The sequence below is a fragment of the Nymphaea colorata genome, chromosome 3 (genome assembly GCF_008831285.2).
Source record: "Nymphaea colorata isolate Beijing-Zhang1983 chromosome 3, ASM883128v2, whole genome shotgun sequence".
NCBI classification, from domain to species: Eukaryota; Viridiplantae; Streptophyta; class Magnoliopsida; order Nymphaeales; family Nymphaeaceae; genus Nymphaea; species Nymphaea colorata.
In genome coordinates this window covers 13,896,462-13,910,299 of record NC_045140.1, presented here as the reverse complement: position 1 = coordinate 13,910,299, position 13,838 = coordinate 13,896,462, and the positions used below count along the sequence as shown (strand labels likewise).

General features: G+C 36.0%; 1 protein-coding gene across 1 annotated transcript; it reads left to right on the top strand.

Annotated features, from left to right (window-relative positions):
* The first annotated feature begins 2,210 nt into the window (after positions 1–2,210).
* Positions 2,211–12,695, top strand: LOC116250673 (uncharacterized). The gene is made up of 6 exons (XM_031624486.2): positions 2,211–2,413; positions 7,761–7,806; positions 8,846–8,954; positions 9,413–9,489; positions 11,570–11,658; positions 12,302–12,695. Exons 1-6 carry the CDS (start codon positions 2,336–2,338, stop codon positions 12,404–12,406), a joined length of 504 nt encoding a protein of 167 aa, XP_031480346.1. The 5' UTR covers positions 2,211–2,335; the 3' UTR covers positions 12,407–12,695.
* Positions 12,696–13,838: the final 1,143 nt, after the last annotated feature.

The window sequence follows — 13,838 nt, the reverse complement described above, 5'->3', positions numbered from 1 at the left end:
TTTCTACCTTCCATCTAATCATATCGCTAACCTCTTCCCAACCCAAATAATGTTTTTCCACCCCCAAGACATTATAATTTACTATACACATTTGTTAGTAGTTCTCACTAAATATATACATCATTATAATAAAATCAGCTTGAATTGAACCAATCATAAACACAGGAAAGGCCATGTAAATAATGTGAACCTTATTTTGTTTCCACAAACTACTTATCCCAATATCTTGTCATCCACTTAGCTACACAAGCAACTCTACCTTTCACCATCAAAAAATTGCAACACTTTTTCTCAATAAAGAAGTTCATATAGTTGGGCAGTCCAAAGCACATTAACCATTAAATCACTAATTGATTCATAATATGTCAGTAGACATATTTTACTTGTATATGATAGTAATCTTCTTTTTATCATGTCAATCTATTCAACACTTTCTTCTTTGATACATTGCAATGCTCTATTTTTATTGTACATTTTAACATAGAAGCCCTAAATACACCATAGAACATCAACAATTCTCCACCGAATAATGATAGAGGTCTCACAATAATTCTCATTATGTATATTGAAGGTAATTTAACCCAACATATTGAGAAAATCAACTCCATCATATTGATGAAGCTGCACCTTCATAAGGAAATCTTCTCTTCTTAACCTCTTGCATAACATCTCAATCACTACAATGAAAATAAAAGAAGAAATAGGTTTGCCTTGACGAATCACTCTCTTGTAGAGTAAAATAGTTGCTTCTCTAACATTCATCGTCACACTGCAAAAGAATGTGGCATCACATAGGTCATGATCTTTTCTACCTACTCATTACAAAATCCCAATTCAGCCAAAACACAATAAAAAGGGTTTAATCCACTCAATCATAGGCTTTCAACACGTCTGACTTCAACAACACTCAACCATTCTTATGATTATCCATATTGTTTACCAGCTCATGATCTTGAACAAGTAAAACATGCTCTTGAACTATTTTATTGGGAATAAATGCCCCCTTAGGTTCCCCTTTTATCACTTCTCATAAAACACTTTCATTCCTCTTTGCTATCACTTTATTAACTATCTTATAGACACAATTGACATAAAATTTCGTATGTAGCTATTTAAAATTTATCAATCAAAGATATGTGAGATTTGTTAACAATTTTGACTAGCTTGCCAGTTTTTAAAAGATAAAAAAATTGCCAAATGTATATATTTCCTTATGACATGATAATACTTTATAGAAAAAGATAACATTATGGGATGTCACCTTTTTGGCCATCATAAACACAATCATGTGCACCTCATCTTGTCCAATAGCGGTTTTCAATTTCTCATTCTCCTCAAGTATATTAATCATGATGTGACCTTCCATAGCAAGGCCAGTAGAGACAATCCTACTACATGGAAATGAATCTCTTGAAAACTCTCTGCGAGCATAAAAAATCATGTGAGGGCTCTCAAACCTAACCCCATTAGTCTCAATAGCATAGATATGTTTCTTTTAGTTATGATTCTTCACATACTGGTAAAGAAATGCAGAGTTATTGTCACTATTTAGTGTAAGCCCAACTCCTTTATCAAGATATTCATAATCAAGAGCTTGGTTCTTTTCCCATTGGCCTTTGAGGAAGCGAGATTAAGTCAAACACTTCCAAGAAAATTTTGATTCCAGCAAGTTAAAACCTTTTTCATTCTCTTCAGTTTCTTTACGGGACAAATAATCATACAATCATCATCACTACTCATCAAATTATTTTATAGTATTCAATCAAGACTTTCTCTTAGCCAAAGTGCAAGCTTCTAGATGAAATAAATCATAACAATGCATAAAATATTTGTGAAAAAAAATTATTTTTAATAAATTTTCAGATTATGCGATGGTTGAAAAAAAAGGAAATCAATATAAAACGAGTCAAATGGTTGGATGAAAAAAATGGAAGTGATATAAAACTGAGTCAAGTGCTGTAGCATAACCACTTGCTGATGGTGATAGAAGGAGTAGTTTTTCCTTTTTTCGTTAAGAGTGGTTGGGTTTTTTTAGGGGAGGGAGGAGGGATTCCTTTTTTACTTACATGTTACCTAATAATTTCTGGATTTTTTTTGTTTTTAATAAAAATATATGCTTTTGTGAAAATAAAAAAATAAAACGTGGAATAAAATTTATTTTTCTAGAACAGATCCGGGGCAGACATAATCCAGCCCATGTCTGTTTTACTGCTCTCGCGGAGGGGCGCAGACCTCCCGGATCCCGTCGTCCGCAGACTATAATTTCATCGCGCGCGTAAAGGCGGGAGCCTGTACAGAGGGAGAGAGAGTGTTCCGCGCGTGCGCGTGTGTGGCGATGGAGGGAGCCGCTGTGCATCTGAAGGATCTCCCCTCCCGAGGCCTCTTCTCTTCTCCCACCGTCTGCTCTAGCATGGTCGGCCTCTCTTTCTCTCTCTGTCTCTCTGTGAGATTGTACACACCTTTTCCTTCTGTTGTTTATCCCAGATACCATGGCATGGCGTTCGTGCATCTATCACAAGGCCATAAATGTGATTTTTCGTCATCAACCTGCCGTTTTCCTTCGTTTTAGCTGCTCCCACTGCAGAGCGTCGACAGAATAGTGTTCCGTTGTTTTTTTCCCTTTTCCTTTTCAATTGCATCTAGAATTTCCTTAATTCTCCAATTTTTTACGATTTATGCTGTTGTTCTTGTTTGAATTAGAAGGCAGTGGTTGCCTACTACTTGATCTCATGAAATTCTGCATGCTCCTAGGGTTTCTTTTGCGCATCTACTTGATCTCATGTGCATTGGCATAGCTTCCCTGGAATATGGTGCTGTGTTTCTACAAAATGTTTGATTTGTTTTTTGGTGGAATAAGTGTGGTTCGTTCGTGCACGAGTGATGTTCCGTAACCGTTTTTTATGGGGGAACTTGGTGGTGGGCAGCAGTTTCACTGTCGGCTGTTATGCCTTCAAAAATTGGTTCCTAGGTGAAACAAAGAGAAGTTTTACTCACGGAATCTCCTCATGAAAAAGAAGCAGATAGGCGCAGAAGCTACTATCTGCAAGAGAGATCCAACATATCATAATCATGGGATAGGACTTTAATCCAAAACTTAGATAACTTTTGGCGTCCAGTTAATGCTAAAATTTGAATTACTGTTACAATGAGAAGTTCACATTGCAAGAAATATGTTTCAATAAGGTTGTCTAGTATGCTGCTTATGCACTGTCTATATGATACGAGAAGCAGCCAAAACTAGAAACACCTGTTGTTTTCCGCCAGTTTTTGAGGTGCAACTAACAGCCCAATTGGAATACCTTTTTTATCACCTACATTCATATGTCTATCACACGATAAAAGGCAAAGATGCAAAGTAGCGAGCGTGAAAATGAATTTGGAGTTCTTCCATACATGCATCTGGGCTCTAGTTATTTTGGTCTTATCCTGTTAAGCAAGCATTCACCTTTCATGGCTGAGTTCAAGTCACAAATGGACTTCTCTACATGCATTTTGAAAGGAATTTTTCTTTTTATCTTATAGCTACTAGTAAATGAAAAAGAACAGAGGAAGCAATATGTGAAGTGAACATTGTGATGAACATAGGTGGTGGAATCTAGGGACGCAATGTCAAGTGGGAACTGGGAAGTAAGTCAGAAGAAGGAAAGCAAATTTTGGAAAAAAGAAAGTGGGTTTCCTAGTTACCATGGTTTGGCTACAGCACAGATATGTGTTTTTTGTTCTAATGCTGATTGTTGTTCTAATGCTGATTGAGCTAGTTCAGACCTGTGATATTTGTGAACCAAGATTTAGGATCTTGGAAGTAGGTTATTAAAAAGTTATATCATTAAAGAGATTGGAAGTAGTTTGTTGGGAACACGAAATTGAGGCACAATCGCTCAAGAATTCATGTACACTATAATTAAAGGAAACTTTTTTGTTTAATATCATTAGAGGAATTAATAACCTTACAAGTTTGCTTCCCTAGTGGATGAAAACAAGAAATTTTGACATGGAAAATGTTTCAACTTTGAAGAGAAGGAACCAATGTTATAAAAGGTGTATCATAACGTGTATCGGTCAGGCTGACCTATACACCATATTCCTATACCCCATATTGTTATGTATCGTAAATATAGCATAGCATATCGTAAAATTAAATTTTAATTAAAAAATTAATGAATTAGGAAAAACAGAGAAAAATTTGGGAAAAATTAAAAAAAAGTGTATTCCATATAAAAAAACCCCATCACACATAAAGAACATTCATGATTCATTATTTATAAACTATAATATATCAGCAACACATTCATAAATAAGAAATCATAAATTCAGAAGAACATAATAAGCATCCATCATAAGTTTAAACTTTGAAGTGCTTTAGAGTTTAGATTATATCACAAGTTCACAACACATAATTGTTCGCTGCCAAGTGCCAAATATCATGATTATCATCAATCAAGGATAATCATCATCATCTTCATCTTCATTCTCATTTTCTTCATTAATTGTTTCAACACATTCAAATAGAATGTTCTCACCAACATATAGTCGATTTTTCTAGAAAAGCCTCTCCCTTTCACAACTTTTAGAGATGTTTCGAAAGCATGAGGGAGGAACTGTTTTAAAAAGAAGTACAAAATTTGTTTTGTCCCTGTATTGCATGATACAGGTGATATGATATGGGTGATACGCTTACGATACATGGGATATTGTGTATTGTAGGTATATAGTATAGGTTTTTATCCAACACAAGTACAGATAGCACTGAAAGAAATAAAATAACTATAAGTCTTAATTAAACATCCTATCCAACCAAAGTTCCCAAATATAGAAGTGGGAGCTAGAAGTGATATGAGAAGCAATGAATTCTAGAAATTATAGGAAGAGGGATGTCAGAAGCAAACCTATAATGGAGTTGGAAATGAATAATGAAACAAACTGAAAAGTGAAAGGGGAAATAAAAACAAACTGGAAGCTAAAAGGAACAAAAAGGAAACATATCAAGATTGCTTGTTGTTTCTTAAGTCCTAGCTTCGAACTCTGTAGTTATTTTCTGGTAATTACCTTCCTAATTTGGGAAGAATTGTAAAACTACAAAATAGGAAGGCTTTATCAGAAAAATATGAATAATGTTTTTTAAGGGAATCAAAACTTCCAAGTTAGGAATCTTGGTCCATATGAAATAAGAAAGCGGCTTCCCATGACTAGGAAGTGTGCTTCCTTTATATTGGAAGCAGGCTTTCCTTTTCGAAAATGATAGTTATTAGGCTCTTCAGAAGTGTTGTGATTCTTGTCTCTAAAGCATGCTTCACATTTGCACACAACACTTTCATCTAGTATAGTGCTCTTTTATGTGGTAATCGCGGCCTAGAGGAGGCAAATTGCTTTGGCATGGCACGTGAATTTGTACTTTATGGGCATTACTTTGGAGTGCTGTTAATCGTGTCTTGCACATTCAACTAGCTCTAGTTGGCATCATTGAATCTCAAAAGGGATACTGACGTACTGTATAATAAGATAATGGTTGCATTTAGGGGTGAGGTTCCCTCTTTTCTTAAAATAGTACATGTTCTTTGGCTGTGTACTCATCGCTCTAATGGCCGCATCCAGAAGTTTGAGCAGAATGTATGAGTGAAAGGTACGATGGGGTGGGGAATATCCCGAGTCTCATATAAGACAACTAAATGAACGTCAAGGTGGAGCCAAGAAACTGTTTGATTGACCTTCTTGAGCGAGAGATTGAGCTTAGCCTCTTTTGGGAATCTACACTTTAGGCTGACAAGCTTAGTTGGCAGACATTAACTTGTGCTTGTTCACATTGTGGTAACTTTAGATTTTCTAAATATGTAGATGTACAGACAATGTGGATCCATGTTCTCTAGAAGGATCATACATTGCATTCTTGTATATTGGGTGTTGGATTACACTTTATTATAGATGGTCCTAGCCTTACTGGCAAAAAGTCATCACTATTTGAAGTTGTGATCTCTTATTGCCTTCCTGAGCACTTGGAGTCACACCAGGTAAGGTCTCTAATATATATGTAGTATACACGATCTAAGTTTACATGTATATACATGTATACATGTACCAAATGTGTGTTTATGTGTATAGATTTATATTTACTGATCTAAGAGAAGATAACCAAATTGCTATTTAGCAAACTTGCAAGTACTCAAGCACTAGGGAACAAGAAAGTTTCTTTCCACCTAGTGAATACAGCTCTCTTTATTATTTATCTTTTATGCCTCCTGATTAAAGTTCTTATGTTGGATAATAACCTTAATAAGGTCACAAGTAGTCTTGCTCTGCTGATTAAAGTTCTTATGTTGGAGAAACCTGTTGGGTCACAAATAGGCCTAGACTATGAATTTGTTCAAGCCATCTTCGGCTGAAAATGATGCCAGTGTGTAAAAGAGAACTAGTGCTGATAACAGGACATTTCTTCTTGCCAAATGAAAAGCAATCTACTTTGTAGTATTCGTGGAATTCATAATAGGCTGCAATGGACACACAAAATAATGAAAGTCAGCTTTAGCCAATAATATACATGGAAGACATGGCATGGCTGGCTGTTTACTGGATCATGTTCCTACACTCATTGTTACTAAATCATGTATTGAGGGCCAAGGGCTGTTTTGAGATACATGCGTTTGGTTAATGGCATACTTTTCAAAACAATACCATCTGAGGTAAAAGAGTTAAATCTGTTGGGAGTTTCTTTTATGTAATGGAGGATGGTAATTCATGAATTTATTTTTAATTTCATAGAGATTATTTATTTTTGTTATGATTAATCAGTGATGCTGTGATTCTAGTGAATAGTCCCTAGGCAAAGAAGGGAAGACAAAGGGTGACAATCCTGTAGGGAAATGGTCCATCTTGCGCTGGATGTTATAGCAAAGAACAGGGCATTTGAAAAGGGTGATTTGACAAGCTTATCAATAGTTTTGTCATACTTTTTCACAATAGAAAGTCTTGTGTCTCCGGTCATTATTAATGTCATTATCATTTTCATCAACCCATTGTTGCTAGTGCTGTTGGCAGCATGATAGGAGTGGAACCAGGTCATCCTGGCCTCCCTTGAATATTCAAAAGACTAATTTTACCATTGATGAGTATGCAGAAGATGCTTATGCAACCCCCTGAAACTTCTTCAAAAGATAACTGCTCCCCCTATGTAAATATTCTGCTTTTGGCTCTTAGCACTTGGAATAGTAGACACCATGCAATGTTTTGAATTGCAAGGTACCTGTGCTAGTGAACCTTTGAATTGAACATTATTATCACTGTGCATATAGCATAATGACAGTCCTATCTTATTGCATGAAGTGTGTTTGAATCCTCCAAATCATTTAGTCACAGATATTGCTAGATTTTTGAAAATCTCATGATATTTACAAGAAAAATAGGTAAAACAAGAAAACAGCAAAACCTTGTGTGAGATTTTGAAAATCTCGCCTAAAGGAAAATCTTGTGATATTTTCTTGATATTTTGGGTTATTTTAAATTTGAGGATTTTTTTAATTAATTTTTTAAAGATGCTGAGTATTTCATGAGATTTTCCCAAGAAGAACAACTTCGTGAAAAAATACCCAAGAAAAGCACTGTTGATATTTTCTAGAGAATGATATTTTTGACAATGTTTCATCACCAGGTGCGGTTTCTGATGCATATGGTCTTGATCTGAATTCGAGTTTTTTGTTTCACCTTCTTAGTAAAACACTTGTTTTTGCCAAGTTATTTTTATTGCCACTGACTTTGAAACTTCAATGTAGGGTGGCTTGCGTTCATATGTGTGTGACAAGGACACAACTCCCCCTGGTATGATATTATTATGTGTCTGTAATGGCAATCCTTTTCTTTCTGCAACCTTTTCGTATTTTGAGTTCTATATGTATTTTGGCATGTTCTTTTTTTGGGAAGCATAACACAATTTTTTTTCCTTAATACGATTTACCTTTATTTTTTCTCCAATTCCTCTACAAATCGAAAACAGAATCCATGACTTTCCTAAACTGATAATTTCTGGAATATAAAACATTATACTGAAACCAAACAAGTAAAATATGTAGTAATCTTGTGTAAATTTAAAATTTTGTCTAATGAAGCATTAATTTTATACAGAATAGTAGATCACTGAATGTTATTTCTAGGTGAAAGAGAATGTTTATGTTACTCGATCACTTTGGTAAGTACATGCATGCTTGCAAGATGGTGAATGACCATCTATGCTTTTTGTTTAAAATAGTTTGGAAGTTACATACAACTGACAAGCTGTGAAGAAAAGAAAGAAAAGTTAATCCTTACCAATTTAGCCAACATTTTTTTTTTTGTTTCATGCGCTTAAGCTTTGAATGATGTATCTGGGCTGGTCATGGTTTGTCTAGGCGAACCGCTTGCTCTAAAGAATATAAGCAAAGGATGGAGTCACAAGTGCAAGCAAAGAAATATATGGTGCCAGTTCATTGAAAAGTTGAAACAAGGGATGGGGACTGTTTTGGATATTTCTGGATAATTTTCTTGTACTAAAAAATGTATTCATAAAAAATTTAGGGTGCTTTATGTTTGCAACCAGGTGAGATCTCTTTTGTAGTGTTTTAAATAATTCAAAATTCCATGGATAAAGAAGGTTATACAGAAATTAGAATCGTCCTTTTCTTTTTTTCTTTTAGTTAAAATTATAGCTTATGTGCATAGCTGCTTTCATCATGCAATTTCAATTATTCATACAGCTTCTACTGTTTCCTGGGATAAACTAGAAAGCTGGGTTTGAGCAAGAAATCAGGATTATCTGTTTTATTTGGATTCTGATTAAATGCTCTGCTGAAGCTTGGTGATTTACTATCTGTCATTCATTCAGTGGACCAAGTGATAAGGACAGACCAGACCAACATACTGATCAGGGCTCTTACACTGAAAAAGCATGAAACAAAGGCAAAAAATGTAGCTGAAGGTACAAAAGGCAAAAGGTAGCATTCCTACCCCTTTTCCCTTTGCTTTTTCTCTACTTTTTCGACCAACCATAGAAGAATAAATATCATCTGCATGCCAGTATTGATTCACAAGCAGGTTGCTACCTCCTTCAAAGAAAAGCATTCTGTTTTCTACTTCAGTATTCTTCTTTGGAAAGCTTTAGTATCCAAAAATGCTTTTCTTAGAAGCTGAATGGACATTTGACTTGTTAACTGATACTTTTATTGGTCGAGCAATAAAATGTGGGAACAAAATTATGGTACTTCACCCAAGGCATGCAGATTTTAGGAACGTTCCCAAGTTTGTTCCCTTGAACATTACTTTTTAGTACTTTCATTTGACTTGTTGAATACACTCAATTTTTCTTATTGGATAAATTTTCAACATCAGTACATCCTCTGTTGTTCATCTTCTAAATTAGTTTCATTTTCTTATATATTTGGGTTTTATCCAGATCTGCTGAACGAGGGCTAGATAGATCGTCAGCAAAGAGAGCAAACAAGGCCAATGATTCCAGCAGTCGATGCAGGGGTAAGTTTTTATGATTGCTTTCACTAGCTTGATATTTTACTTGGTTCATTAAGAAACTGAAAATGGCATCTGACAAACTAATGGCATCTGACAAACTATGTAAAAACCAGAAAATTGGATGATTCAATTATAGGAATATGCAGTTTATGTTTGTGTGCTTTTGGAAGCTCATAATTATGAGAAAATCATCTAATCATGTCAGTGAACAAGCTTATCAAGGTCATGCTTAACATGCGTAATGTGCCATGGTCTGTAGCTACAAGACAAAGAGTACACACGCACATACACCTTCTTAAGAAGATGAATGTGAATTCAAGTGTAAGTTAAGCTGTTAAAAAAATGTAAAAGTGCTACAGATGACTGTTGGTGTGGGTGCTGGCAAGATTTCATATGTTTGAAGATAGTTGTGGTCCTCGGCTTAGCTGCTAGAGTTCCGACCAGTCAGCTGACTAGTCCAACAGTTGCTTATTAACTAACCCGTGTTTAAAACCAGTAAATAGTTGGTCGCACTAATCAATTGGTCAGCGGTCAGCCAACTAATCCTTAACCTATGTTATATGTGCATTGTTTGTATAAATATATGCATTTCTACATTTATTTCCATTTGAATATATATATATTCATTTATCTGAATAAGTAGGACCCACTAGTCCTTCTAGGGTCTTGAACGACGTACATCTGAACTTTGATTTGGACAATTTAGGTCCTTGGTTTGTGAAACCTCTCTCTCTCTCTCTCTCTCTCTCTCACACACACACACACAAACACACACAAAATAAAATGGGTCATCACCCTCCTCCCTAGAAGATTTTGCTAGAAACAGATGACATCAGTTCTTTAATTTAGAAGTCAAAGGTACAAAAATAATGTGCTAGAAGTAAGGTACAAAAATAATGTGTATATGGGTCTGTTGGCCCTTTAAAGGTGTTCTCGTGACATGGCAACTATCTAACATGAAGTCATGAACACTTGCAAAATGGCGAGGCACCCGTGTGAAAATGACTGGACATGGGTACATGTACGGGTGCAGCTGCGGAGTGCAGATGTGGCTTTGATTGTGTCAGGTGTGGTCAGTGCACCCAAGGCCGAAACTGTCCAATTTTGGACTTGGTCAATTTTGAACAAGTCCAAAATTTAGGGCTTTCGTCTGTTAGTGTTGTTTTATCCTATGAATATGAACTGATTTGGCAATTGGCACTTATAATATGAATGATGAGTTATATATATATATATATATATATATGGCTTTGTCTTTGTGGCCAAATTTTTTGAAAGTGATCCAGTATCCATACCAGCACCCATATCCTTACCCACGTGACAAAGCATGACAATAAAGTTGGGCAGGATCTATCTATTTGTTTTGGTCACTTATGTATTTCAAATAATTCTTTAAATATAAATTCTTGTCCTTGCTACTTATGATGGTTCTAGTTTCTCTGGCTGCAGTAATTGCTGTCTGAGCTAAAGGTACATTTAATTCCTTTACATATTTGTGTTCGTTCTATAAATAGTCCATTACAAGGTAGAAAAAGTAAACATCTGTAGTTTCTATTTTTTACAGATCAGAAAAGGTAATGGCTTTTAACCTTACAAATTCATTAGGTATGTATTCTAACAAGTAAAGCAGTTTTGCGAATTAGGTCTTAATTGTAGACCCCACGTCCATTCCTAACTAGGGATTCAAATAGTTTGGCTCGTTTTAGGGTTTTCCCTCTTTTTAGCTGTACTGGATCTAATTTCTTGTACCTTCAGCTCATCCAAGTTGGCCCCGCCCCTGGTTGCATGCTAATTTGACTAGATTTTCTAAGCTTTGGTTTTTTCATATATTATGACTGCATATGTGCTGAATCTTAATGATTTTCTATAGTTTTCTTATGTGCCTCCTGTCGCCCTATGCGCCTGTTTTTTATAATCACGATTTTGTCATCAGGATTTCAAGCAGCACAATGCATCTCACCCAGTCTTCTAGTGCTTATATTCCCTAATAGGAAGCTCATAGCATTGTTGGAAAATCCATGGTTGAAATGCACAAACTTCTGTTATACCTTGTTTATTATTCTGACGGGTTGTTTTCATGAAGGTAATGATTTGGAGGACTTGCAGAATATGACTGTGGAAAGACTTCGTGCTCTTTTGAAAGCCAAGGGGTTATCAACCAAGGGCAAAAAGGCAAGACCAACTACCTGATAGAAAATAGCATGTTTTGTTCTTCCGTTGAGCCCCAAGAATAACATGTTGAATGTGGTCATCATGTTTGTTTAGTGAAACATGTTGGGGTCACCTACCTTCTTTAAGGCTAAAAATTTCAAGTAAATGTAAAGTCGAGGGGACAATCTCATTCACAAACCATGTTAAATGGGTTCTTGCAAACTAGATAACATGGTACAGTTAATGCCTACCGTGCGTATTCCTCTGTTCAAGGGAGCAAGGGATAGGCAGTCACAAAATTTAGGGGGTGGGGGTGGGCGGCGGTGGGGTGGGTGGCTGGAGAGGAGGGGTAGGGGGGAGGAGAGGGGGAGAGTTGTTTCCTTCCCAGTGGTGCTGGTGTCTCGTGTTCCTACTTTTTTTGAAGCACTTTTGGGACTCACGACTTGTCTCATGGTTCAAAAAGTGCTAGGAGTACCACTTTGGAAGGCACAATTTATACAGACACACACATACACTCTCACTCTCTCTCTCTCATATGACGTGGATTTCTCCTGCCAGCTGGATAGATCCGGCCTCTTACCACCTATATATATATATATATATATATATATATATATATATATATATATGATTTCTTGACTAAACTTTGGAATTTCATGTTTAGGATGAACTTGTTGAACGCTTAAGGGAGCATTCTGAAAGGAGAAAATCTGCAGCGTCCAAGAATAAATCAGGGGAAGAAGCCTCAAGAAGCAAGGTTTCTGAGTAAACGAGCTTTCTGATTTCTGATAGTTCAAAATTTTGATTGAAAGGATCATTTTTCTCTGGTAAAGCATCTGGTAGCAGCGGTTGGTATTTCATGGCTGTAATTATCCATTTTATTCTGTTTGATGGATCCTGAAATGCCAATCTTCTCGATTAAGAAGTTTTTGTTGGATAGGAGTGTAATCAGTTAAAAGATAGTAGTGAGGTTTTGGCATTTTGTTTATAACCAGAATTCGGTTTTCAATTGTATCTAGATTCTCTCAATCCACACCATTCATATTTTGAATTGCGTACCTTTTCGTAGAGGCGTGCGCGACATCTATTCTTGTTCTTTGTTCGGGGAGGTGTTCTTATGGTTTTCGTTATTACGGAAAATCTGTGGGCTGCGGTGGTTTGCTAAATCTGTGGGCTGAAACGTATTGTATCCACAATTATTTAAATATTGCTGCATGTACACTCGTATTAAAGTGACTAAAATTTGAGTTTGGTTGGAAAAATTGAAACTTTCCTGCTTGTCTTTTCCTTTCCTAGGCCCAACTATTTTGCCTTTAATGCCTGTGGAGCACGTGAAAGAGCTGAATTCGGAAAACATGGATGGTAATGTTCGATGTTCCGTTCCGGTACCAAAAGAGCGAATGAACCATAATTTAAACTCATTGACTGTATAGTTTGGTTGATTATCTGCCTATGTCACCTGTGTGCGGGTGCCGGTGCGGCACATTTCAAAAAAATTAGGTGCGGCGGTGTGTGAAGATATTTTATTAATATTAATAATAATATTATTATTATTATTAATTTTTTGTAGAAATTAAATAACACAATTAAAATTATACATTTTATTGTAGTAGTGGGAAAAAATCAAAAAAGAAATGTTTGAAAAAAAGACAAACAGATTGTTTTATGAAAGCCACCATTCTTTAGTCCTGTATCGTTTTTTTTTTAAAGAGAAAAGAGAACATATAATATATCTATCTAAATTAGATGTAATGGCCAACGGGTGAGAATGGTGGATTTGATTTTATGGATTTTGGATCTGGTTTTTTTCCAAAATCAGATTTAAATCCAAACCATACACTTGGTTTGGATTTGGAAACTAGATCCAACCTCCGGGTGCGGTTTGGGTGCGAGCTCATCAGCGGGTGCTGATTGGGTGCGCACTTGGAGCGCACCCGCAACGCGTCCGTGCGGATGCGAGGGTGCGAGCTCAAATCAAACGGACTCAGGTGACTGTGATCTGAACTTTTTTTGGCGTGCATTTTGACAAATATTTTTGGGCTTAACTAGAAAATTGCTTTATTCTAAAATTTGCTTAACATGAGCTATCTTGCTGACAGTGACAGGTGACGTTGGTTGGTTGTTGATTTTAATCATTGTGCATTGTCCTTGTAATATCCTTGTCTTTCTCCTATGGGGAATAAATATAAATAGTTTTCAAC